General features: G+C 37.1%; 1 protein-coding gene across 2 annotated transcripts; it reads right to left on the bottom strand.

The window, feature by feature from the left end:
* Window positions 1-4,528: 4,528 nt before the first annotated feature.
* Window positions 4,529-25,925, bottom strand: LOC127955437 (sarcalumenin-like). 2 transcript variants are annotated; one of them, XM_052553458.1, is made up of 7 exons: window positions 25,764-25,925; window positions 16,782-16,877; window positions 15,345-15,440; window positions 10,932-10,967; window positions 7,960-8,076; window positions 7,640-7,873; window positions 4,529-7,241 (listed from the first exon to the last, which is right to left on the bottom strand). In XM_052553458.1, exons 1-7 carry the CDS (start codon window positions 25,819-25,821, stop codon window positions 6,430-6,432), a joined length of 1,449 nt encoding a protein of 482 aa, XP_052409418.1. In that variant the 5' UTR covers window positions 25,822-25,925; the 3' UTR covers window positions 4,529-6,429. The 2 variants fall into 2 exon arrangements, with proteins under 2 accessions (XP_052409418.1, XP_052409419.1); XM_052553459.1 differs by lacking the exon at window positions 10,932-10,967.
* Window positions 25,926-27,387: the final 1,462 nt, after the last annotated feature.

Genomic DNA, 27,387 nt, shown 5'->3' on the forward strand with positions numbered 1-27,387 from the left:
GTCCGAGCGCGTCACCGAGAGCTGTCAAAACGGGGTGGAAGGGGGGAGGGGGGTCCAATCAATGACGTGTAATGCAGGGGGAGACACAGCTGTCATATTGAGAGCAATATGAAATCAACCAGACCAATTTAGCTTTGACACCTATTTATAGGTTTATAAACACATTTTCTTTCCTATCTGTCTGGTTGTTTTCATTGTTTTGACACACAGACAGACACACAGACAGACAGACAGACAGATAGACAGACACACAGAAAGACACACAGACAGACAGACAGACACACAGACAGACAGACACACAGACAGACACACAGACAGATAGATAGATAGATAGACAGACAGATAGACAGACAGACAGACACACAGAAAGACACACAGACAGACAGACAGACAGACACACAGACAGACAGACAGACAGACACACAGACAGACAGACACACAGACAGACAGACAGACAGACACACAGACAGACACACAGACAGACAGACACACAGACAGACAGACAGACAGACAGACAGACAGACACACAGACAGACACACAGACAGACAGACACACAGACAGACAGACAGACAGATAGACAGACATACAGACAGACAGATAGACAGACATACAGACAGACAGATAGACAGACAGACAGACAGATATATAACAATTTCCAATAATTCATCATCATTTCATTCAATATATCATTCATGTTTTAATTTAAAAAAATCATTGCTTGGACAGTGGAAGTCTTTTGCTTTCCGGGTTTATTAAACATTTTCCACAATGTTTACCGTAATACTGACCAAATCCACCAATTCTGTAATTAAATGTTGATCCCAGTTTATGAAATAATTCCCAAAATAAACCATAAGTCTTTAATCGGCATGTTTTCATTAATAGAGTCTCTGCTCTGCTGCAGTCTTGTGCTCACAGTGAACAGCAGTCACTGAGGCTGAATCAAAGTGATTATGTTGTTTCGGAAGCCGGAGAGAGACTAAGATGCTTAAAAAGCTTCTGAAGACTCTTTCAGAGGAATTCCCTGAAAGTTCCCTGAGAAAAAAAAAAAACAATTTTGAAAATTTTGCTGAACCACCTTTTGCTTTAATTACAGCCTTTAGACTGTTGGGATTTGTCTCTACAAGTACTCCAGACCCTGCTGTAGAGAAACCCCTCATAACAGGACAGCACCACCTCCATGCTTTACTGGGGAACACTGTTATTTGAATCGCTGTATTGGAGCTCTGCCAAACAAACATATTGTTTGCTGTTGAGGCCATATTATTCAATTTTAGTCTCATCTGCCTAAGAATCTTGAGGAGTAGCTTTTTTTAATGGGAACCCTCCCATAAAAGCAATTTGTGATATTGTTATCATGAGCACACAATGACCACTCTTTGTCATACATTCCTGCAGCTGCTTCAGAGTTGCTGTAGGACTCTTGGTCACCTCTCTGACCAGTTTCCTCCGGCTCTTTCATCCAGTTTGGAGGGACGTCCTGATCCATAGAGGGTCTGTGTTGTACCAGATATCTTCCACTTCTTAATAACAGACTTAACTGTGCTTCTGGGCATTGATAAATCATTTGATTTTTTTTTATTTTATCCATATCCTGATACGTACCTGTCCACAACTTTTTCGCTGAGATCTTTTGGAAGTGCCTACCCACCCATAGTTGATTGTTACCTTCAGTTAAGGACCGAAATGCTCCAGGAAAGCTCTTGTCATGCTGAGCTGATCAAAATGAGCACAGCTGAAGGTCAAACTGATTGTGTGCCATTGAGAAGGTGATTAGCTACAGCTGATTGAGTTCAGAAGTCATTTTTAGGAGGGAGTGGTCCTTTTTCCAACTCAGTTATTCTGGTTATTTATTTTTTATTATATATATATATATTTTTTTATTGTTGGTGTTATACTTTTCACTTGGATGTAAATATAGCTGGATAAAACAAAAACGGTGTCTTCATTTCAGGCTGCAAAGCAACAAAATGTGATTATTTTAAAGGGGGTGATTATTTTCTATACCCATTTTTCATATTTTCTTTGATAAAAAAAATACAGTAAAGAAAACACCTTTGGGAATTATGATTTAAAACATCCAGCTGCATCACAGTAATGAAACTTGTGGGATGCTTAATTGGCATAAAAATTATGTCACAGTGAAAAAAAAAAAAAAAAAACATTACTGTAATGCAAAAAAATAATCAAACTTGTGAGACTGACCTTATAAAGCCAGTCTGTTTCTACTCACTGCTTTCAGTTTACTTAAATACTCTCACAAAGAGAAAGAGCCTTGAGAAGCATCATTCCCTCTGAACATGATACACAGTGTCCCGTCACACACCTCCCTTTGAGTCGGAGTCACGACCGACCCAGAGCTGCTGCAATGCAGCTTCCAGACCTGCTCTCCAATCACATCTGAGCGCAAGGCAAACTTCAGCCCGCTGTATGAAATGTGTGAGAGAGTGTAACTTCACACGCTTTCAGATGTTGTGGGGGCTTCCCTCGCTCTGGGGGGAATATAGCACAGTCTGTTTTGAAATATGTGATCAGTGGGCCGTGTCCTCACACAGGCGTGCAGAATCACGCCATTATTAACTCATTAGGATTAATATCATTTGGAGACAGGACACTGGCTTCATTCTGCTGTTGAATACAACGGCCGCCATATTGCGTTTGCTTCTCGAGCAGTGCTGCAAAATGAGCTGTTACTTCTTCTAGTGAATTAAACACATAATAACAGATACGGGAATACAGTGAGGAAACTTCCTTGATTAAAATCTGCTCCTCAAAGCAACATGAACGACATTAGCAACTCAAATTACTTAATGTAGGATTTTATCCACCAGGAACTGATGTGTAGGTGTAAAGTGTGTGTTAAAGAACTGAGCTGAAACATTTACAGTTATGCATTTGCTTGGCACTTTCATCCAAGCAATTTACATTGCATTCAGGGTTTATATATTATGCAGTAGTGTGGGAAACTATGTTTTTTGTTTTGTTTGTTTGTTATTAGCTATTACTTACCATATTATTACCTTAATTAAAGGATTAGTTCAAACAAAAATAGATTTTGCTCTCACCTTTCTCATCTTATCTCATGCCATCCATGATGTAGAGGAGTTTGTTTCTTCATCAGAACAGATTTGGAGAAACGCAGCATTTCATCGCTTGATCACCAATGGATCCTTTGTAGTGGATGGGTGCCGTCAGAATTGGAGAGAGTCGGAAACAGTCCAAACAGCTGAAGCTTCTGAAGCAAAAAACTGGATGTTTTTTGAGAAACAAATTCATCAAGACGTCATTAATATGAGTCCTCTGTCCATAATATTACTTTCTCCAGTGGAAAAGTCATCTCATCTGAATCAGGTGAGAAATATGCAAAGATCAAACACCGTTTACAAGCAGAAACAGTCCACAGGATTTTGATGTGAGAGAACAACAGAAGAAGGACTTTTCATTGGAGGAAGAGTTATTATGGACTCATATTTTGACCAGAAGCTACGGTTTAAAGTTAAAACGCTTTAATGATGGATTTGTTTTTTACAAACACACAGCTTTTCACTTCACAAGACATGATGGTCTGTAGTGGTGTGGATTTCTTGTGGATAATTGTGATGTATTTATCAGCTGTTTGGACTCTCATTCTGACGGCACCCATTCACTGCAGAGCATCCACTGGTGAGCAAGTGATGCAATGCTAAATTTCTCCAAATCTGTTCTGATGAAGAAACAAACTAGTCTACATCTGAAATGGTCTGAGGGTTTCAGCTAATTTCACAATGTCAAATCTCTCTTCATTTTATGCTGTTGTACATTTTCATGAACAAATTGCCACTGTTTCATTAATGGTCATTTTGTAATGTGCACCCTTTTTTTTTCATTTCACATTTTGCTTCATTTCATTCACCTTATGTTGCCAGAAATGTTTGTACAATAATCTTCCTCACCTCAGCATAACGTGGAGGGCAATTTCTGTAGTTTTGTCCCCTCTCAATGTGATGCAATGCTGCACCTCTTCACATTCTGTGCTCACTCTAGTGGACAACTACTGACACAGCAATTTCAACACAAGGACACATACTCCCAGCTAATGAGAAGAGTTGAGAAGACACTCATTTTTTACTCTAACAGTCTTTATATACTGATTTTTACATTGTCTGGGGAACATGTGAAGGGTGTATTTCTTTAAAAATCACTGATTTTGTCACATTTTTGAACAAGCCACCTGTCAGAATAACCAATCATGCTAATATTCACATCCTCTGCATGTTGTAATGGGATGCTGCATTCATGATGACCCCTGTGATCTCCCACCTGTTCTAGAAACACGCCTGCTATATATACAGCTGACTTGTGCATCTTTCAGCACTTACCTGCAGTTAAAATCTAAATCTGATAGCCACACCATGGTTCGTATTGTGTCTATTTTTGGTGGTGAGAACAAAGAGTGACCTTGATATTTTTAACAGGGACTAGACAGCTCTTTCAGAAGAGATCAGAGTCTATTAACTGTCACGACCCTACTCCAAAAAACCAGACAGCTCGGTTAATAACACTTTATTGCAGTTTTGTCTCTCCCACAGAACTGCACTGTTTGAATTTTCACTGTTGACTACCATACATCATAACTACAATTCCAAAAAAAAAAAAAATTATAAAAATGCAGCTTTCTGAGGTAACATCTATCTAGATTGATGTGACTATTTCCACACAAATCCCAACCTTAAGACCTGACTGTTAGTTTTGGAATCGTAAATATGCTTTTAAAAATGAAGGTTCTTTATTGGCGTCAGTGGTTCCATGATGAAACTCAAATGCACAAAAGGTTCTTTTTGTGGAAAAATATTATTAAAATGTTCTTTAAAAAAAAAAAAAAAAAAAATCTTCAGTTTATGGAATAATTCACCCAAAAATTTAACCTTACTCACCCTCAGGCCAAGATGTAGATGAGTTTGTTTCTTCATCAGAACAGATTTGGAGAAATGTAGCATTCCATCACTTTCATCAATGGATTCTCTGCAGTGAATGGGTGCCGTCAGAATGAGAGTCCAAACAGATGATAAATACATCATAATAATCCACAAGTAATCCAAACCACTCCAGTTCATCAATTAATGTCATGTGAAGTAAAACGATATGTATTTGAAACAAATTCATCATTAAGATGTTTTTCATTTCATAACATTTTTAATTTAAAATTTTGTTTCTGGCTTAAATGCAAGTCCTCTTTCCATAATACTGCTTTTTCCAGTGCAAAGTCATCTAATCTGAATCAGGAGAGAAATATGCATAGATCAAGCACCGTTTACAAGCAAAAACAGTCCAAAACAGTTGTATGTGGGTGGATTTTGATGTGTGAGAACAACAGTGCACGGACATTTTCACTGTAGGAAGCATTATTATGGATAATGGACTCATATTTTGGCCTAAAGCGAAGGTTTAAATGGCATTAATGATGGATTTTATTTTTCAAACACAGCTTTTCTCTTCTCAAGACATGAATTGACGGAATCGTGCGGACTACTTGTGGATTACTTGAAAGCTGTTTGAACTCTCAGTCTGACGGCACCCATTCACTGCTCAGATAATGCTAAATTTCCCCAAATCTGTTCTGATGAAGAAATAAATTTGGATGGCCCGAGGGTCAGTAAATGTTCATTTTTGGGTGAACTATTCCTTTAAAGGTTTTTTGGAGAACCCCAAATGGATCTTCCATGGCATTGCTGGGAAAACATCCTTTTGGAACCTCTACTTTGGTACACAAAGTGGTTAAGTGGAAATGTGAAAGAAACCAAACCAATATGTTTAACATGCGATGCAAAAATGCTAGTAGCTTATTAGTCTGAGGAGAAAAAAAAATCATCCATAGTTGCTACCTATATAAGTGAACAAATCAACCCAAAAAACAGTTGAAAAGATGCATGACTGGGGAACTGATTATATAATCTGTATGTTTAAAACATGACAATTGCATCACTGTTGCATTTTGGTTCACATTCAAGGCAGCTGATACCTGATTTTCAGTCTCAGGATATTTCATTTTTATTTTTTTTTAAGTGTGTCAGCCATTTTTGTTCTCCATGCGTACACATTTTCCCTCCAAAACTGCAGACCGTTTATAAAAGTAGTGCGGAAAGAGAGGAGAGTTATTTTGGCGTGCTCTCCTCACATTCACAAGAAACTCCGCCTCAAGACTTCACAAGAACCTCCCTCCACCCATTCCCAGAATCCCCTGCCCTTAAAACGTCCCCACACACAACCCCTTCACGCAAAAAAAAACAAAAAAAAAAACAAGTCCTGTGAGATCCGTCTCCATTGACTCGAAACGGACCCGTGGCAGGAACAGGATTAGCTCCACTGCTCCTCCTTGGTTTGTTCGCTCCACCTTGGCTCCTTTCTCGTCCCCCTCCTCCTCGGTCTCCCTCCCGCTTGTTTTTCTTCTCTCAGTTTCGCCGGTAGCGGTTCTTGGGCTTTTCCCCGCAGCCGGTGGCCTCGCAGGAGGACAGGGTCGGGTTCTTGCCGGAGTTGATGCTGCCGAGCAGAGAGGGCAGTTCGTGGGTGATGGCGCGCTCGATCTTCTCCAGTAGACAACCGCCCGCGTAGGAGCATTGGGACGACAGCTGCTTGAAGCTGCTCACCGGATTGATCCCGAAGAAGTCACGGTAAGCATCTCGGTTGGGCAGGTCGAACTTGCTGACATTGGTTTTGGCCAGGATAGACTTGAAAATGTAGAACTTGTCAGGATCGTCCACAATCTCCTGGAAGACCAGCTCAGGGTCGCTGAAGAAGCTCATCCTCTCCTTGAAGGTCTGCACGTAGCGGTCCACCAGGAGGGCGTGAATGCGAACGCGGATGCCGTGCTGGCGGATGAAGGCGATTTTGTTCTCCAGACGGTTCTCGATCACCTGGTTCAGGTCTTCCAGCAAGGATATTTCCTCACGTTTGAAGAGGTCTCGGCTGGTGTCCGGCGCGTAGTCGTAGGGCCAGAAGGAGCTGACGTAGACCCGCGGGGGCTCGGTTACATTAATGAGGGGCGCCAGACTCCAGAAGAGGGCGCCGTAGACACGCATGAGGTCCTGGGTCGCCAAACTGTCGGCTTTATTGAGGATGATACGGATCTGGGACTCCCGACCTTTAAGCTGCCGGAAGAGCATCTCTAACTCGAGACCGACGTCCAGCTTGGTGGGATCAAAAACCACGAAAATGAGGTCTGCACGATCGATAAACCACTGGCACACGTCGTTGAATGGGTAACCTTGAAGTGGGAGAAAAAATATGTAGACTAAATTACGATTCATAGCTTAAAATATTAAAGACATGTTTTATTCAAATTTATTTTATTCATGTACCAATATTAATACATACGATATGTGTGTATTGTGGTGATATGATAATGGACTCTTATTTTGAAATGTCTATGGGTAACTAAAAACTGATGAGAGAATAAGAGATAATAAAATATGCAAAGCTCATATTATTTTTAATCAATTTAATGCTCTATGAGTTTAACAGTCACCTCTTAAATCAAAGACCTCTTGACCTGATAATAAAGACATTTCACATTTAATACATATAAGACTTTTAATGACCTTTAGTTTGGATATAAGAATGTAGGAACCTTGAACATAATGGGAATGAATGGAGAATCTGTACCTCTCTCCTGCTGCTTCCGGTTCTCAATGATTCCAGGCGTATCCACGAATGTGACCCTCTCCAGGAGCTTGTGGGGCATCTCGATGCCAACCAGCTTCTCCAAAAAGTTCTGTCCGAACTTCTCCAGCGGGGAGAAGGAGCGAGAGCTGTCGGCAGCCATGACGATGCCCTCCACCGTGCGAATCTTCTCGCCGTGCATGATGACGGTAAACTCTGAAGTAGTGGGCTCAGCACCTGGATGAACAGAAGATGATGCCAGTTTGTAACAGAACATTATTTTAATACTGCAAACCTCCTGAGAAGCAGCACAGACAGTTTACCCGTGTACAGCTGGTAAGGGGTGTCCTGCAAACCCAACAGATAGTTGACCATGGAGGACTTGCCCACGCTCCAGGGTCCGAGGAACAGCACCATGGGTTTGGAGGTGATTTCTCCATCTGTTTGAGAGAGAGATGACGAAGAGTGGCATTTACTATTAACACATCTGAGACTCAAGCTCTTTTAAAAAGCAAACAGAAATCACCATATGCATGCACTTTTAAAAATAAAGGTGCTTTATTGGCATCTAAAGTTCCATGAAGACTTTTTCATTGCACAGAAGGTTCTTTATAGTGGAAAAAGACTAGATTCCTAAAATGTTCTTCACACTCAGAAAAACTGGTTCTTTTTAGAACTGTCCACCGAAAGGTTCTTTGAGAAACCAAATATTTTTATATAATATATATAAGGGCTGGGCAAGTTAACACATTATTTTTGCATTAATGGATTAATTTATTAATGCTGCCAATATTTTATTGCGACAAGTCATGGGTCAAAGGAGGGGATGCTCTAGATCAAACTATTTAGGCTAAGCATGAATAAATCAAACCACTGTCCACTGCTATTTTTAATGGAACAAGCTCGTAATCACGACTCAATAAATGATAAGCCCGTGAAGGCAGCAATGTGATTGCTTTCGATTAATCATAGACAATAATGAGATTAATCACGTAAAAAAAGAAAGAAAATAATCGTTGCCCAGCACTAATATATATATGGCATCACTGCAAAACCCCCTTTTGGAATCTTTATTTTTAAGAGTGAATTTTCTAATTCAGTGATTAATTGGTCAAAATTGAGACTTTGTCTCCATATGTCAAAGGAGAAATGATATTGCAAGTGTTGTTGCTTATTCTAATTATATATTGCTAATTTAACTGGTTTTCATCTTTCACCTTAAACCAAAGAAAGTGAAGTGCCATCACACTGGGACACATTCGTGGAAACAGCAAGTGTACTGAGTACTGAATGCGTCATGCAGCATTGTTGAGCTTCGGCATCAGTGCAAGTGAATCAAAACCATTAAAGCACCCAAAACAATCTTTAAATTGTGTGAATACATGTTTACAGATTCTCTAAACCAGATTTTCTTCTTTATGTGGGATTTTTTTTTTTTTTGCTGAACCCAGTACCTTTCATCAAAACCTTTCTAGATAGAGAATAAGACATTTTACAATGAATCTAAATTGGATTTCTATAAAAATAAATGCTGAGAAAATATCTAATGAATGCCTGTTTAAGAGCTCAGATGAAGGAATGAAGGCTGGTTCTTTTCCGTTGAGGACACATTAAGAGTTCTACAGGAAAAGACATTTCTGTTTAATTAATTGCGGAGAATGTACTTTCTAGGAAGTACTCCAGAACACAATCGCTCATGGCCCCTGCAGCTCACAGCCCTGGAGAGGTCAAGGAGCTCGGCTAGCAGCACAGAAGAACTCAGTCTCATTAAAGATAACCCCAGAGCCTCCGTCAAACCTTCAGACATGTGACTCCACAAGCTTAAAAATAAAGGTTCTTTATTGGCATTGATGGTTCCATGAAGACCCACAACATCCATGGAACCTTTCAAATGCTCAAAAGGGTCTTAAGATGGTTCTTTTAAGAACTGAAAGGTTCTTTGGAGAACCTTAAATGGTTTTTCTGTGGCATCGAAAATCCCCTTTTGGAACCTTTAATTTTAAGCGTGTTGGATCTTTATTACAGTAAATGCAAGTCAATTTTGATATAAGCATCTGACATAAGACAAGTAACATGCCAGGACTGCACATGCAACCAACACTGATACACAAACGAACTTTAGCCAGAGTAGATGCTATATGATATGAATAAAACCAAGACTATGAGGGACGGAAGTGCAGACCATTCCAAATATACCTCAATATAATTGTATAACTTGTCTAATTCACACAACCTATGTATTGTGGCATTTTTATTTTCTAGAATATATGTTCAGTGTTAGTTAGATGAATATTTAGTATCCACAAACAACAACAGTAGAGCATATTAAATCCATTGCGATACTCGCTTTCTTTCCTTTATTTTGAGTCAAATTATACATGTCATCTACTCTGACTAATATCAAAGGTTATTAAAACACCAGTCAAAAGTTTGGAGCGGTAGATTTGTTAGAATAAAGAATAATTTATTCCTGAATTTACAGCATCATGACTCGTGATCTTTCAGAAATCATTCTAATATGCTGATTTCCTGCTCATAAAAACATTTATCATTGATATCAATGTTGAAAATAGTTCATATTTTGCAGAAACTGTGATAAATTGTATTTTTCAGGATTCTTTGATGACCAGAAAGTGAAAAAGAACAGCACTGATTTTTAAATAAAAACCTTTATTTATGTTATAAATGTCTTTACTGTGTTTACTTCACTTTTGATCAATTTAATGCATCCTTGCTGAATAAATTCTTTATTTTTTTATGTATTGACCCCAAACTTTTGTTACAGATACATCAAGATTAATTGCCAAGCACTGTTTACACACACCAATCCATAAAACGATGCGATAAAAACTTGTGCAACCCACATTTTGCAGAGTTTTTACAATGAAAACAGTCATTTATCTCACAGTAGAGATGATCAAATTATTCTCAAGAATGGAGACTTCGATAAGTGCTCAGAATGAATTCAATTAGACAGTTTGATAGTTGGATGAAGAAAAACAGCTAAGACTTTCACCCAGATCTGCTCCTTGAGTTGTTGCATGTGCCACTGGATGATTTGAAACACCAAATTCACTGTGTTATATTCTCAAAAATAATTGCTACAGTTTTGCTCTTTCCAGTGGCTGACTGTCGACTGAGCAATGCTACACGCTGACATATAAAGGCACTTTGTAATTAGTGCTCATTCAGTGCTGATGGTAATTGGGCAGATGAGCTAGCGCTAGCTGGCGTAACCCTGCAGGGGGTCAGAGACGCAGGCAGTGCATGCAGCGGGGCGTCCCGTCATACCCACCTGTGGCAGAGTCCCCCAGCGTGCGTCCAGGATAGGCTGTTTAGTGACCGGGGGGATGTGGGGGGAGAAAGGATGAAAATGACAGTGTGAGGAAAAGTGCACGCAGAGGACAGAAAGAGAGAGAATGTGAAGGGGTTAAGGAGGAAGACAGAAAGTGACACTTTTATATGCGATGAGCTGAAATGTGTGTGGATGAGGATTGATGGTCGTCCAGACACAATGATTTCTAGAAGAGACTGAACACATACTGCAACAAACATATATATATAATATATGTTTTTAATATATGTTTTGCACAAAATGTGTAATATTTTTATGTGAATGTAATATATCAACAGGTTAATCTAAGTAAACATTATTATTAAATAAATAATCAAATTCATATTTTGTAGCTTGTTTAACACAAAAACATAAACAAATTGATCAATCTCGTGACACTTTTGACATATTTTACCACAGAATGACAGTCTAATCTCTAAAAGCCTAAACTGACCAGTTAAATATAAATAACACTAAATATATTCATACTTATTTCTTATTTATTTTTAATAACCACAGCCATTTATGGTTGTGTTGACAAATGTTTGGTGAAAAAACAGTATGTATCCGTATTGAACTAATGTTTCTTGTGATTTGATGGTTTAAAGGGGTCATGTGACGTTAAAAATAATATTATTTGGTGTAGTTGGTGTAAAGCAATGTTTTACTTTTTTTCCACATATTGTGCATTATTGTTGCTCCTCTATGCCCCACTTTCTGAAACGCGTACATTTTCACAAAGCTCATCGTTTTAAAAAGCGAGGTGTGCTCTGATTGGCCGGCTGTGCTGTGATTTGCCGAATGTCTCAAGCGTGTAACAGAAATGTTACTCCCCTTAACATACTGTAATGGCGTCTCCAGGCGCTACAAGACAAAACCAGTGAAGCCCATTACAAACAAGGCATTTGTTGCATCCAGTGGGGATATAATTACTGATTATAATGACTTTCACCATCTTTTTACACGTTGCCTATCATGCTGCGTAAACATAAAACCACGTCTGCATTAGTGATCGGAGAAACAACGAACAATAAGCAATACTCTATACTGCTTAAAACTTGTGTTTTAATCATCAGTGGAAAATGATTTAAATATGAAAACGTACTTACAGACTATGAGTCAGAAGCACCAGACTGTCCTTGTAAAGTTGAAACGGTCTCACTTTATAAGAACAGCGTTATGCAAATCTTCCCACATCGTGAAGTAGACGTGTTAGATGTTGAACGAGTGTTAGATCGAGCCGTTTCAGTGGGTGTGGTTTTACTTTTATAAAGAATATCTCTTTGGGTTCGAGACTTTAGTCTTTGCAACTTTACAGATCTTCTTTACGCACCAAGAGCTTGTGACACTCCAAAGAGAAATGAAAACTTGAAATCGCATCACATGACCCCTTTAAGACACATTTTCTTCCTTTGATCACCAGAAGTAGGCTTTGATCACACAGGCGCTCAGATGATATTTGATAGCTTGTTTCAGCTTCTTTCTGCTTCCTCACAAGTATAAAGGTCAGTTTTGCATTACTGTGGTGAGTGTTGGGGTTAAGTACCATGCTGAACCACAAGGGGGCAAGCTGGATCCCAGTGTTCATTTAGGGGTTAGCGGGACATGTGACAGTCACCCTTCAGAGGACACAACCTACATCCACCGAGCAGATTTACCAGAATCACTCGCCCCTGTTTATCTACACTTCATTTTCATTCTCAAACTACTAAGGGAACAGGTCAGTCTGGTGAATGGCTTAAAACATGGGCTTTCCTTTTAACAAAAAACTTACAAAAATACATGTTTTGGGCTCATGTTATCACCAACAAAAATGTTGTCCATTGTAAAATAAATAAATAAATCTGACAACTAATTGCAATGTATAATAAGTAAAAAATCTTCTCTTTTTTTTGCCTAATTTATTTGGTGAAAATGATTAAAATCTTAATTATTATACATTTTGGCACATCATATTTGGGATATTTTCTAGAAGTTTGACGAAGTCAAAAATTCAATCCATTCAAAAACATTGTATGATATAAAGACAATTATGCTTTTGTATTGTGTCTTTGTCAATTTAAAAGCTTAATTATGCATAATAAATAATTCATTTTATTAAATATCCATACATGTGCAGATTAAATTTTTTTTACTTGTTTTAATGTTATGAACACCAAATACGACAACAAAAGTTGTGTATTGTAAATAAATAAATAATGTAATATAATATAAATAATAATGTGTTTGTATTGAGTGAATGTTTAAATATTTAAATTCTGCAAAATTCATAATTTATTGTATTGAGTGTGCACTATGCAGATTATGAAAATGTCACAAAATACTATTGGGTTTTAATTATATTGCCAACAAAAATGTGTCCTGTAAACATTTTTTTTTTTTAAATTATATAATTTAACAGGTAATAGTAATATTAAGCAAAACCATAAAAAGGTCTAAAAATCTATTTTTTTTAAACATGGCCTGATTTATTTGAATGAAAGTGATACAAGTGTTAATTATGTGTAAATGTTTATCAATTGTGCCGCTTATTTCAGATATTGTTTGTGATGCCCAAAGTCAGAACGTCAAATGTTCAGTCCATCCAAAAGCACAGTCTAAGCCTGCAGAACCTCCTCTTTCATAAAGTAGTACTGTATCCATAATTAGAAACAGAGAAAAGCTGCACAAAGGATATTCATGAGACATTTGTACAGACTTGTGAGGACTGGAGCACATCGAGGGCTGTTGAAAAACTCCTGATTGCTTTCAGATGGAGGCTTGGTTCCTCCGGCAGTAATAAGAAAGCCTTGTGTTTTCTATTTTAACTCTCTCTCTCTCTCTCTCTCTCTTCCTCTGTTTTGTGACCCCCTCGGCCAGCTCTGGACGAGCTCCAGTGCTACAGCTGTGGAAAGACGAACCGCACATGTGTCGGCTCAAAGAAGCCACGGTACTCAGATACGCCTCTCGTCCAGCGAAAAAACCAAAAACTCAAATTAATCCTGCAGTTCACTGTCTAGAGGGATTTTATTTACCAGCTCTGATGTATCTGGAAGTTGGTAAAGTGAAATGAAACACTCATATGAAAGAACCACATTAGCTGTCACACAGAAAATGAGTTTTGAATAAAGCTGCGAGCAACAGTTACTGCGCCGAGTTAGGACAGGTTGATCAAAACTGTTCATAAATAATGATTACATTAGTATTTAATCTGACACAGCAGAATATGATGAAGACTGTTTGAGTGCTGTGGGATGGTTTGGATGATGGACAATGATATAATGGATCAACATTCATAAAATGATATACTCAAAAGAAATTTTTTTTGGCCTTAATTTAAAATGTATGTACTTGAATTGCATTTGCATTTCCATAAACTCAATGTGATGCATATTTTGTCAGTCATACATAAATGAAACCGCTCAGATTTCTTCAATGCTTCTAATAAACTGAATGTTTTAAATACACAATACCAGGCTTATATTTTTATCGATTTAGTTTCAATCTCACACATTTTTACTCATTAAATTGAACACTGAAATACTATTAAAGCTTGTATTCATATTTTGAACATATGCTTCTTTTTTTTATTTTTAGTTAAGGTTTTAGTCATTTCATTGTGTGCTGTAATGTTGATTAGTTTTGGATTTTTTTAATGTCTATAAAGCTTTTTCCAATTTTATTTATTTCAATCTCAAAGCAAATAAATATAACTGATTTCACAGTGAACAGATTTATGCTGCTTAGTTATTTTAGTATCACTGGGATACTATTAGAGTTTCTATTAATATTTATTTATTAATATTTTTATTAATATTTTAATAATATAATATTTATTAAATTTTAGTAATTTATTGTGTTTGAGTCATTTTTACTATAGTTTATTTTTTATATCTATAAAGGTTTAGATTTTTTTCTGTTTTATTTTTGTTTTAAATGAATGCAAGATTCGAATGCAAAAAAATTTAGTTAAAGCTTCAGTAGTTTGTTGTGTGTTTTGAAATTTGTATTATTATTTTAATAATAAAAATAATTTATAATTTATATTTAATTTAAATTATTTTATTATTAATATATAAATGTAAATATAAATGTATGTAAAAGTCTCGAAATTGTTTTTTTTTTTTTTGTTTTTTTTTGGTGATGGTTTTTAGTTTTAGATGAGTTACAACAACTCAGATTCTAAGTGATTTAAATAAATGCATTTTTGAAAATATGATTATTTAAATGTTTTAAAAAAGAAATCTTACCTGTTATATGTAACTCTGACAAATATGCATTTCATTAAGTTTATTCGCCTATGTTACATTATTTTGTGTGGTTCAGCTCCATCTTAAACTGAGGCCTAAATGCTTTAGAGTGCAGACGAACACACATCAGGCCGCCGGACAGTACCTGAGATCTCGTGCTGTCTCAGCTCGTTGTACTTGTAGGCCTGCTCCATGGGCCTGATGGAGCTGTGGTAGATCTTCCTCAGCTTCTGCAGAGCAGCTGAAAGATGAAAACAGAGAACAAACAGAGAGCGAAAGCTGAGTATGACATCCACCTCATGACACTGTGGCCGAGCGCAGAGAGGAAAGACTGCAGATGGTGTTGTGGATAAGCTTTGGGGAAGGAAATGAGAGGAGACGGTGATGTAAACAGGCCTAAAAACATCGACATGCCTTTCTGAGGTAGTAGTCGAGTTTGGAACGGATCCGGTGAGTCAGATAACAGCTTTCTCCTGGTAGCTGATGTGACATATGGACTAAATAATCCACTCTTTTGAGGGGAGTTCAGTTCACAAAGAGCAATGACTCAACATGATCTCATGCTTCGCAGCCAACAAGCTGCAAATAAAGGTTCTTAAGTTATGTTTAAAAGATTTTACCGCCACAAACAGCTTCAGTGTTGTAGTTTCGGTGAAACTGATATCAGGAGTTATCAAACTGTGCAGTTTTACTTTAGTATTACACTGTAAAAAATAAAAATAAATTAAAAAATCTTCCCATTTCAACTTAAAAACTTTATAACTTAATATTTTAAATTAGCTATTTATTATTATTTACTTATTTGTAATATTTTCAACTTTTCACTTTAAGATTTAGCTATTTTGTTATGCTATTTTGCCATTTTTATTAGTTTATACATACAACATTTATATATATTTTTTATATTAATATAATATATTTATATATGTTTTCTTTTTTCCTCAAGTTTTAATTTAATTGGTTTTCAGGTTTACAGCTAATATTTTTAACTGTTTTAACTATTTTTAACTGTTTTAGTAAAAAACAACAAAGGTGCAGAAAGAGGTTTGAAAGGGAGCTGCAGGAAATGTACAAAATTATCAAAATAATTTTTATATTCATATATTTTATTTATTATTCAAATAAAATAGTAAATTTTTAGTTCATTTACATAATTTGATAACATAAAAGTTTTTACACTTGCGGAAATCATAAGATATTTACTGGGAATACATCTGAATGGAAAATGTTTCTTTTTCAAGTTTACATATATATAAAGAATTTAATAAAAATAATAATAATTTCCTTTCGTTTTATCGTATGTGTCCACACAGAAGCCACTTAACTTATTTTAGCAAACTATTTTAGAAAAATATTTTTCTTACACAGAATAAATAAATTATACATTTTAGAAAAGAGAGCATTTGTGAAAAGTTTGGAAACATTTGGTTTAAACTGGTCTAACATGCATATGCCATGCTTAATATCAGCAGCCTCGTGTGAAATGATGCTTAACCCAAGGTTAAAGACAACATTCACCTGCTAGCGTTGTGTGAGAAGCCTGTAAACTGAAGCGATGTGTTTATGTGTCTAAGATCCTCACCAGCATAATCTCCTGCTTTCTCATCCGCCGCGAGCCTCAGAGTTTCCTCGATGTGAGATCTGTCTCTCAGGATGGATTCCAGGACGGCTTCCTCCTCTGCAGAGAAACCAAAAGACACAAGTTAAATCTTCCTTCGGAGCCTGAGGAAATCTTGCCCAGTGAGCCACAGCGGCTCATAATTCACTGCAGCAGGTCTTCCTGAGGTCTCTGTGATTAGTATCCTGTGATAAAACCCTGCTTTTAGTCTTTGCCAAGCCGCATCGACAAGCTATCTGTTATTTGTGTGCTGACAGCTGTATTTCTGGATGGGTAAACAGGGGTTTACAAAGAGTTTTACAGACTTTAAAACACCTTGTAAAAGATTAATATGACCAAATGTGCATGGCTGCCCCAGATTGTAGTAATTTGTCTCACAATTTAATAACAAATGCACAAATTTTAAAAGCCTCTTCACACCAAGGGCTATAACGATAAAGATATCGCTTTAAGAAAATTTTCTTAATGTAAAAGAATAGCAGTCCACTTGACAACTATAACAATAACGACTATTGTTGGAAACACTTTCATAACTTTTTTTTCCCCAGCTGATGAATGATAAAAATTATGACAGCCAATCAGAATCCAGGTTTAAAGAGCTCAAACATTTAAAGTGGCAGACGACAAAACTGTAGCGCTGATGTGGATGTTATAGTTATATTTATAGTTATTGTTCCTGCTGTGAACAGGCCCAATACAGCATAATCGTTCACTTTTATTTACAGATTCAGATCCAAATGTATTTAAACATTTTCCTTTAAAAACAAAAATGCTATGCGTTTGCTATGATGTTTTTTTTTTTCAGTCTGAAATGAGCGAATGACACCAGAGTATTAATACTTAAGATAAACAAGAGCATTTGTCTAGCACACTTCTCATCAGGACATTGTACTATTAATGTCAGACTATTGATATTCATCATGCCACAGTCTTTCCCCCTCTGTTCATAGATATTACCCACAATGCCACAGGACGTTCCTGCCAGGCTGCTGTTATCAAGACCGAAGACATATATGGAGCCTAATGGGAAAACACTGCGCCTCCACATTTATATTTAGCAGCGCTGCCATTCATCACAGGTTCCTCATAGATTAGCACCATGACATCTCTTTTGGAAGAAGAAGATGAGAGAATACAGTAACATCCATTACATTTCCTGTTTAACATTACATTTCAGTTTTGTTCAGACAATATGATCAGTCTTATTTTAGAAAATCCAATCTAAAAATGAAATCAACTGGTGCTCAAGATACATTTCTTATTATTATCAATGTTAAAAGCAGTTGTGCAGCCTCATATTTTTATGGAAATCAATACGGTACGGTATGATACGATACGTTGTTTCAGGATTCTTTGATGCATAGAAAGTTCAAAAGAACAGCATTTATTTGATGTTTTTGACTTTGATCTTGTCTTGTTTTAGAGAATCAAATCTAAAAATAAAACCAACCAATGGTCAAGTGTAATGTAGTCTTGGTTTCATAACACAGGGCTGTCGGTGCGGGGACTCCCTGTTTCATAACAAGCTGGAGCTTTAATGATGGACACATTGCGACCAAATGATTGGATTATACAGATAAGAGAGATAACAGACCCTAAAAATATCCAGCATGGGCAGATGTTCAACAACACACCCCATTTCTTTTGTTTTGTACTGTTTTATGCTTGTTTACCAGCAGAACACAAGAAGATTTCCTCAGAAAGCTAGTAGTGTCTTATGTACTGCCATGTGGTATCTTTTAAAGTATCATATTGTATCACATATATGTTTCAAAGTTAATGTGCTGGCATTAAAATGCTCTTACATAAGACGCCATGCTTTAAATTCAGTCAAAAGAGATAGTAAAGACATTTATAATATTACAAATATATATATATATATATATATATATATATATATATATATATATATATATATTTCTAATAAATTCTGAATTTCCTATCCATCAAAGAATCCTGAAAAAGAAACACCTATCACATTTTCCAGAAATATGAAGCAACAAGACTGTTTTCAATATTGATAATAATAAGTGTTTTCTTGAGCTGCAAATCATCATCTTAGACTGATTTCTGAAGGATCATGTGACACTGAAGACTGGAGCAATGATGCTGAAAATACAGCTTTACATCACAGGAATAAATAATATTTTAAATATATATTACAATAGAACTTAGGTATTATACTGCAAAAATATTTCACAATATTATTTGTTTTACTGTATTTTTAATCAATTAAATACAGCCTTGGTTAGCATTACTGACGTAAGTGACAAAAACATTAAAAAACGTTAAACTATAACTGTTAAATTCAACCCAACACACAGAACAGTGAACCTGTTTACTTCACTTAGCGCTCAGTGTACTTGCTGCTAGGTAGTTTGCCTGGAAAGCTCTAGAAGTGAAGTTTGGCTCATCTGTCATCCCTACCCACAATCCCCTAGTGGACCTCCAGCTAAACGGTGTATATATTTTGTTCTCAGGTGTCCATTGGCATTTATTCGTGTGTAAACCTTCCTCGTTGGCTGCGGACGGAAATAACTGACAGCTCAAGTAATATTTGCTTAATCAACCTGCATCAGCATAAACGTAAAACCCTTCTGTGAATGTGGGCCAGCCAGGTCTCTGAAGAGCCCTGCATCTGTTTACATCTACAGAGGTCAGCTCTGTAGCTCAGTTTGTGAAGACAAAATGTTTAATAGGTTGACAAAGTTTTAAATCAATCTATTTATAAATACAATTAAATAATCTAGAAAATTCATTTATACTTAGAGGTGTCAAGGCTAAATTTTTTGGCTAGACACGGTTCCAATCAGGTTTGAACTTTAAAAAAAAATCTATGGCAAATATGTTTAAAATAATTAAAAACAAACAAACAAATAAATGCTAAAGATATTACATTTCAAAGGAAATTATATGAATTATGGAAACCAGTTTAAGCCTGATATAAATAAATGAACAAACAAACAAATGCACGGTAAATGCATAAATGCAAATGCATGGCAATTTTTTTTTTTTTTTTTTAAAGAAGTTTAATGTTCACCAAGGCTTCATTTATTTGTTCAAAATTACAGTAAAATTGTGAAATATTATCAAAATTCAAAATACAATTTTGTATTTGAATATAGTGTACAATGTAATTTATTGCTGTGATGTAAAGCTGAATTTTCAGCATCATTACTCCAGTCTTCAGTGTCACATGATCCTTCAGAAATCATGCTAATATGATGATTTGCGGCTCGAGAAACATTTCTGATTATTATCAATGTTGAAAATGTTGTGCTGCTTAATTTTTCTGAGCAAAGGGTGATACATTTGATGAACAGTATGTCCAAAAGAACAACATTAATTTATTTTTAAATAGAAATCTAATGTAACATTAGTCACGTTTGATCAAATTAATGCATCTTTGCTGAATAAAATGGATTAACTTCTATTATTATTATTATTATTTTTGGCTAAGTTAGCTGACATAAACCAGTTTGGACTAGCTAGAAACCATGTAAAAATGACTATTCAGAGGTGGTAGCTAAGAAGACAGCTTTACTTCACATTTTCCACAGCTGCCCTTTTGTGATTTCTATATATCTAATGTTTTGTAGACTTCACAGTGGCTCGCCGCGGTCAGATTGTACAGCTCAGCACTTGCCACGTTTCTCCGGGCTGGTGAGGACTCGCCCCATTGAAGGAAACACTGAGAGCAGATGGGCTTTCAGCACAGAGACTGCAGGCCTGGTGTGATGACACAATGTGTTGGTTAAAGCACACAAGTGCTCAGCCGACACTGGCCAAGTCAAGCTGCTAAAAATACCGCCCTGTAATGTTGAACTCGACAGAAGGGTAACGGAGAGGTGTGCCGTTTAAAGGGTGAACTGTGAACTATGTGGGGTTTTCAACTGCTAATGTGATCAAATATGATAAAGGCCTAGTATAAAACAGACAGGAATAGACACCTAGTACAATATCAAAAAAAGTAATAAAAAATAAACATGTAAATGAAACAAGTTATAAGTAAGTATTATTACAAATGTTAAAAATAGGAAAGTAAATCTCTTTATTTTGGATTTGTAAGACGCTTAATATAAAAGTGTCTGCAGAATGAAAACATATATAAACAAATGAATGAATGAATAAAGTAATCATAAAAATGTATTACTATATATATCTATATAAAAGGCATATGTGGATGCCAAAACTACAGTAAAAAATTATTGTAATTTTGGGAACTATATATTTTACACTTCCCTTTTACAGTTAGTGTATGTCATTGAAGTGTACAGCATTAATATATAACAAATCTGTTGTATCTGCAAGTTTACTTTAAACTCACAATTACCATTTATTTATTTATTTATTAAATAAATCGAGTACACTGTAGAAATGTCCAAGTTGCTTCACCTTGCACACCAGCTGACTTGTCACAAAAGGAAATTGTACTTTGTACTAAAGAGGACATTAGTGGCTGTGTAATCTATTTTAACGTGTGCCATGTTTAGATCCACACAGCCCCAAATCTATGAAATATCTCCACAAGGGGTGTCAAGGATCTACATGATGAGACTCTGTCCCCTCAGGGTGCACAGTATGCAATGACAGTAGCTCCGGCGCCTAATATAGCGCTTATATCTGCTTCAAGCTAGCACAATGCTAGTCACTCCATGGGAGTCGGCTTTAATTTAACCCTGTATGCACTGAAAGGACAAATACACACACTACCAGCATCTGTCTCTGTGTCTATGGACATCCAATGAGCCTGTCACCTAGCAACAGAGGCTTTTGAAAAAACACAGCTGTTGCTATGGCTCATCACAGCGGACTGCTGTAGACTGCGGCTTATTGGTCAAATACACACACATGTGCACTTTCATGAGGAGACACGGTTTAATATCATCCGCTGACCTTACAGGTGTTTAATTAACACTCTCAAAGTTTATGATTGCGTAGACACAGATGGAGGCCTTTGAAAACAGCCGTCTGACAACAGGCAATAAATACAAAATGCATTCATTTTTTTACGTTATAATTTCTTCTCATGCAGATGATCTAGTGTACTTCCAGCGGCCCATAAGTGTGTTTTCCTCTGTGTATTAGTGCAAAAGCCCTGGATCATGTTGCGGATAAATTGAATTAATGTGAGCATGATTAGGGAGGCGCGCCTCGAGCCCATCTGAACCCGCAGGATTTACCAGCAGCGAGGGAGAGTGTATACACAACACACAGCGGTCGAGGGATTTCCAGGTGAACAAAGCTGCGGTGGGATTAAATGCACTGCATTACACCGCAGCTAAACATCACAGTATCAGACTTTAAATGCTGTTACAGCCCTTGCAGAAAAGTACCATAATAAAAAATAGCATATCAGTACACTTACAATTTTAATATAGTATAAATTACCTGAATAAAATAAATGATTTGATTTTTATATACTGTTATTGTATGTATTTTCCTCCAATTGTAATTCCACCACTTCCCAAAGATGCTCTATTGGGTTGAGCTCTGGTGACTGTGGAGGGCGTTTGAGTAAAGTGAACTCATTTTCATGTTCAAGAAACCAGTCTGAGATGATTTGAGCTTTGTGACATGGTGCATTATCCTGCGGGAAGTAGCCATCAGAGGATGGATACACTGTAGTTATAAAGTGATGGACATGGTCAGAAACAATGCTCAGGGAATTTAAACGATGCTCAATTGGCACTAAATGGCCCAAAGTGTGCCAAGAAAATATCCCACACACCATTACACCACCACCAGCCTGAACCATTGAGACAAAACAGGATGGATCCATGCTTTCATGTTCTTTATGCCAAATTCTGACCCATTTTCATCCACACAACTGCCACTCACTGGATATTTCCTCTTTTTCAGACCAATCTCTGTAAACCCTAGAGATGGTTGTGCGTGGAAATCCCAGTAGATCAGCAGTTTTTGAAACACTCAGGCCAGCCCGTCCGGCACCAACAACCATTCCACGTTCAAAGTCACTTAAATCCCCTTTCTTCTCCATTCTGATGCTCGGTTTGAACTTCAGCAAGTCGTCTTCACCACATTAGCAATTTGTGTTACCAAGCAATTGAACAATTGTACCTAATACAAATATATATATTTTTATATTATACAATAATTATATAATAAAAATTAATGCAAATATGAATTCTATCTCTTGGTCTAATCTATCTATAGGGCAATCACTGGGAGACATAAATAGCAACAGGTGCCAAGGTTTAGGTCTCACTTGATGACAGAAATAACTCTACAGTGGCTTCAGGGGGCGGAGTCTGTTTGGCCTTTTTCTGTCAATCAGAGGTGTGATTCTAAACTTCCAAAATTAGCAATTAATTGCTAACAATGTCTACATAAATTAAAATCAACACAAGCATTAAATTGAAATAAATACTACCATGATCAAAACTCAAATTTGACAATGTGATTTTTTAAAAAAAGTAACATTTTGTAGTAGAACAGTATCCAAGAAGTTAGTGTGTGCTGTTTTTAGCTTGTTACTTCAAAGCTTTTAATAGCTTGACACAAAATGGCAGTGCCTTGTGTGACACATTTTTGAATCCGAGAACCAGGATCGTATCCGGCTGGTAATTCAACATAGGAGTCATCAGAGCTAGGACGCAGTAAGAACATTTAACCGAGGGAGTAAAAGGGTTTGAAAGCATGTCTCATTCCATCGCAGTAGCCATTTTATGGAATAAGCATTTGGTTGCCTGTCCCACCATTTCTAGCAGAAGGAAGTCCCTAAAGAGCAGGAGGCACTATGCCTGCTGTAATACATTGCTGAAAGGTGAGGAGAGCCCTGACTCACACCGGGTGCCCATATCAAATATGTAGTCAATATGGATGACTTCTTACCTTACTCATGGTTTACTCCTAAAAATAAAGGTTCTTTATTGGCATTGATGGTTAGAGACATTTAGAGACATTGTTCCAATCAGGTTTGTACTTTTAAATCAGTTATTTCAGCAATCTAACAGCATGCTTGCAAAATGTATTTAAATAGCAACCTAATATGCAAGGTAAGGAAACTCGTCACCTAGAAGACATTTTGATAAACAGGAGGAAGGTGAGGAAGGCAAACAGATGCGAGGTCATAAGGTTGTAAAACCTTTGGCCTACTACAAAGCAACTGGATTCAGATTGTTTTCAAATAAAGCCATTGGCCAAATTCTCAGTAAGAACCTACACCAAAATCATGATGCTTGTTAGTGGACTTACACAGTGAAAAATAGTATCACACCATGGGTAATGACAAATTATGCTTTCTTTTTCCACTTATTTATATGGCAAAGAGCTCTCGTATTCTCGAACCTATTGGAATGAAATTATAGATACCCAAAAAAAGAAAAACCTTTATTCATAGTAAGTGTGAAGATGGTCAGGTCTCATGCAAAACTCTTAAAGTCTCAAATGTTATCTGCCCTTAAACAGATTGAAAATGCATTTTCACCAAAAACAAATGAACGGAATTTAGAAGCACTTGCACTAACTTTTTATCCATTTGAGGCAACTAGGGTTTGGATTCTCTAGCAGTTCACACACCAGTACTGCCAGTCTGGCATAGATGGCCAGGGCTCCTCCTGCTGAGATAATGCTTGTCCTTATATGGCCAGTGGCTGGGAATAAATAAATCACGATTGTGTCAGGGTGACAGCAGCTGCACGCTGGATCCAAAGACAAGCGCAGCCAGGAGGGGAGGGGAGAGAGGAAGAGGACGATGGGGGAATCTATAGTAGATGGTGTCCGGTTACAGTACTTCCAATCTTAGACACCTGACGGCAGCCTGGGCCCACTAAGGCCCACAACGGCCCGAGAAGAGCCCAAGGACGGAACAAGGGTAAAGACGGCTGCCTGAGAACCTCAGAACTCACATCCAGTGCTGGAGTAGCTGGACTCTTACAGCGGACACTCTTAAAAATAAAGGTTCCTAAATGGAACTTTCACTGCAATGTCATTTTAGGTTCCCCAAAGAACCCTTTGGTGAAAAAGTCTTAAAAGAACTCATTTAAGAAAATTTAAATGATTTGAAGAAACTTTTTTTCACTATAAAGAACCTTCTGTGAAATAGAAAGGTTCCATGGATGGAATAACTGATGCCAATTAAGGACCTTTATTTTTAAGAGCATGGGTTTAAAAGGCAAGACCTTATTTGATTAATTTAGTTTGGATTTGGATTTAGTTGTCTCATATCAGCAAATTAATAAATCCAGAGTTGTGAATACAAGCACCTAAAACGTCATATAAATACCAACTGAACCCCCAGTCAAACAGTGGGATACGGGACGCATCGGGATTCAAGAAAAGTTGGAAACAGGAATGAAGCGAGTGGTCAAGAGTCCCAAGGCTCTAGCTCTTTCCATAAGCTGGTGTCATGCCTCACGACAGCTGACGCACAATGCATGGGCTGAAACATCTACCGAACTAAAATAACCCCCGTCGTTTGTCAGACTGAGACACAGAACTTCCAGGCCTTCCACAAGCTTAAACTGGAATATATATCATAAAATGTTAATTATAAAGGATTTGTTTAGCAGTCAGACAACTTTTTGTTAAACTGCACATGCCGAGTCCTAAGATAACTCATCCTTGTCACGAGTTATTATTGAACACTGTGGGTTTAAATAGCTCAGCGTAAGGTGACGTGGCCTATCTCTTGCTGGTGACCGTCACAGTTACAATGCACCATTTTCATTAACGCTGACATGCATAACTCATCCAAAAGGCCTATAGATCCTACAAACCATGTCAATATGACAAACATAATGCACAACATGAACATCATTTTCGTCCACTGATTCTGAATGCCTATGAATCCAAGTGTTTTCCTATTGTGCACAGAGTTTAAACATTTCAAACCACTGGGACTGTTTTACAGACAACTTCACAAAGTAAACCTCATCTCAGGTCTGTATTATTGAACTAATCCAAACAGTAAAATGCTCCTACCTGCTGTGGCCAGTGCCAGCAGGGGCACAAAGACGCAGAGCGAGACTAACACCTTCATGATGGCTGCCAGGAGACCTCTGCTAGCCTCTCTGGCTATATATACTGGACTGAGAAGGTCAGAGGGCGCCAGCAAGAGGGTGGTCTTACAGACGGGACTACATGGAGGGGGCTGGTGTTGTAGCTGTCAGAAAAGGGTGACCCGAGCAGCTGACTGTCTCTTTTAGCAGAGCCATCATGGCAGTGACGTCAAATCAAGGGTGTGAAGCCATCTCGAGCACAGGAGCGCTTTGGTACTTCAGCTGGTGTTGATTCTGGCATCAGTGAAGGAATGTTGTACAAGAGGTATGACAAGACAACACTATCTGTGACATGGCATTCCACTTAATGAATTTGATCAAAAAAGCAATTAATGAAAAATGTACCTGATAGTTTCAAATAGCATGTTTGGTCATTATAAACTTGGCTTATTGAATGAACTTTAACCTGCTCACAGGGTTGCGTAAGTGCTGTTGATCACCAGCAGTCGTGCTGGGTAGGATTACAGGAGTTGACCGCCGGCAATAAGGTGTAAAAGTCAGCATCATCATTTCCTCAGAGAGGAGATTAACACATTATCATTACACAACAGACGCCGACTCCAGAACTGCACAGGCAAATTAACTCTCTTCATTAATCTGTGAACGCACTGTAAAGTGTACATCCACGAGTCATTTGTAAAAGACAAACGTGAAACAAACAGCAGGAGGTTGTTTCTGTTGTTTATGGGGTTTCTGATGTTCTGGGATTCAAAAGAATTATGCAAATCTATTATAAATTAAGCAGTTTAATAACAATAATAATCATTTACAACCAATGAACTGAATGACTCCTACATCCTATGATTCCCCGGACATGCTCATTGTGAACTTAGGTCAGAAACTTATTTTACGCAAGTACGCGAAAGCAGCAGCCTAGTGAGTGCTTGGCCAGTGGGTATACCTGCATTCGGTTAGTAGTTTTAAGCACTGCAACATTTTCCCAATACAGTTCGCTTTGTATTTTGCAATCAAAAGTACTGAAATGGTAAATGCTGTTGTGGTTACCTTCCTTGGGATTAAGGTACAACAAATTGTATCATCATTAATGAAAACCAAAATGATAGGTCAATGAAAGAATTTTGTATCCTCATAATTCAAACAATCAACAAACTAAACCACATTTTAGGACTTCAAAATGATTAAAATAATTTGACAAATTAATTTTAGCTTTAGATACATGGGAGATCATAAAACTTAAATTCTTTATAACCCACAGAACATGAATATACTAAGAACACAATTACACTCCGGGAAAATAAATAAACGCCATTAATCCAATTTGAAATTATACTATTTTTGAACAAAAATACTAAAGATATATAAACTTAAAAAAAAATAAAAAAAATAAAAAAAAAGAAAACCTTGACATCAACAAATATTAAATTCAATAGTGGTATAAACTAATGATATAATGCACTATTTTTGATTTTCAAGAATAAACAAAAATTATATCAGTGAGAGAAAAAAAAAACTTGAATAAAATAACTTTTCATGAGCTTCTAATTTGGTGCCAAATAATGATGCACATGCTTATTTTTTAAGTTCAG

Source organism: Carassius gibelio, chromosome A3 (assembly GCF_023724105.1).
Source record: "Carassius gibelio isolate Cgi1373 ecotype wild population from Czech Republic chromosome A3, carGib1.2-hapl.c, whole genome shotgun sequence".
In the NCBI taxonomy this organism is placed as follows: domain Eukaryota; kingdom Metazoa; phylum Chordata; class Actinopteri; order Cypriniformes; family Cyprinidae; genus Carassius; species Carassius gibelio.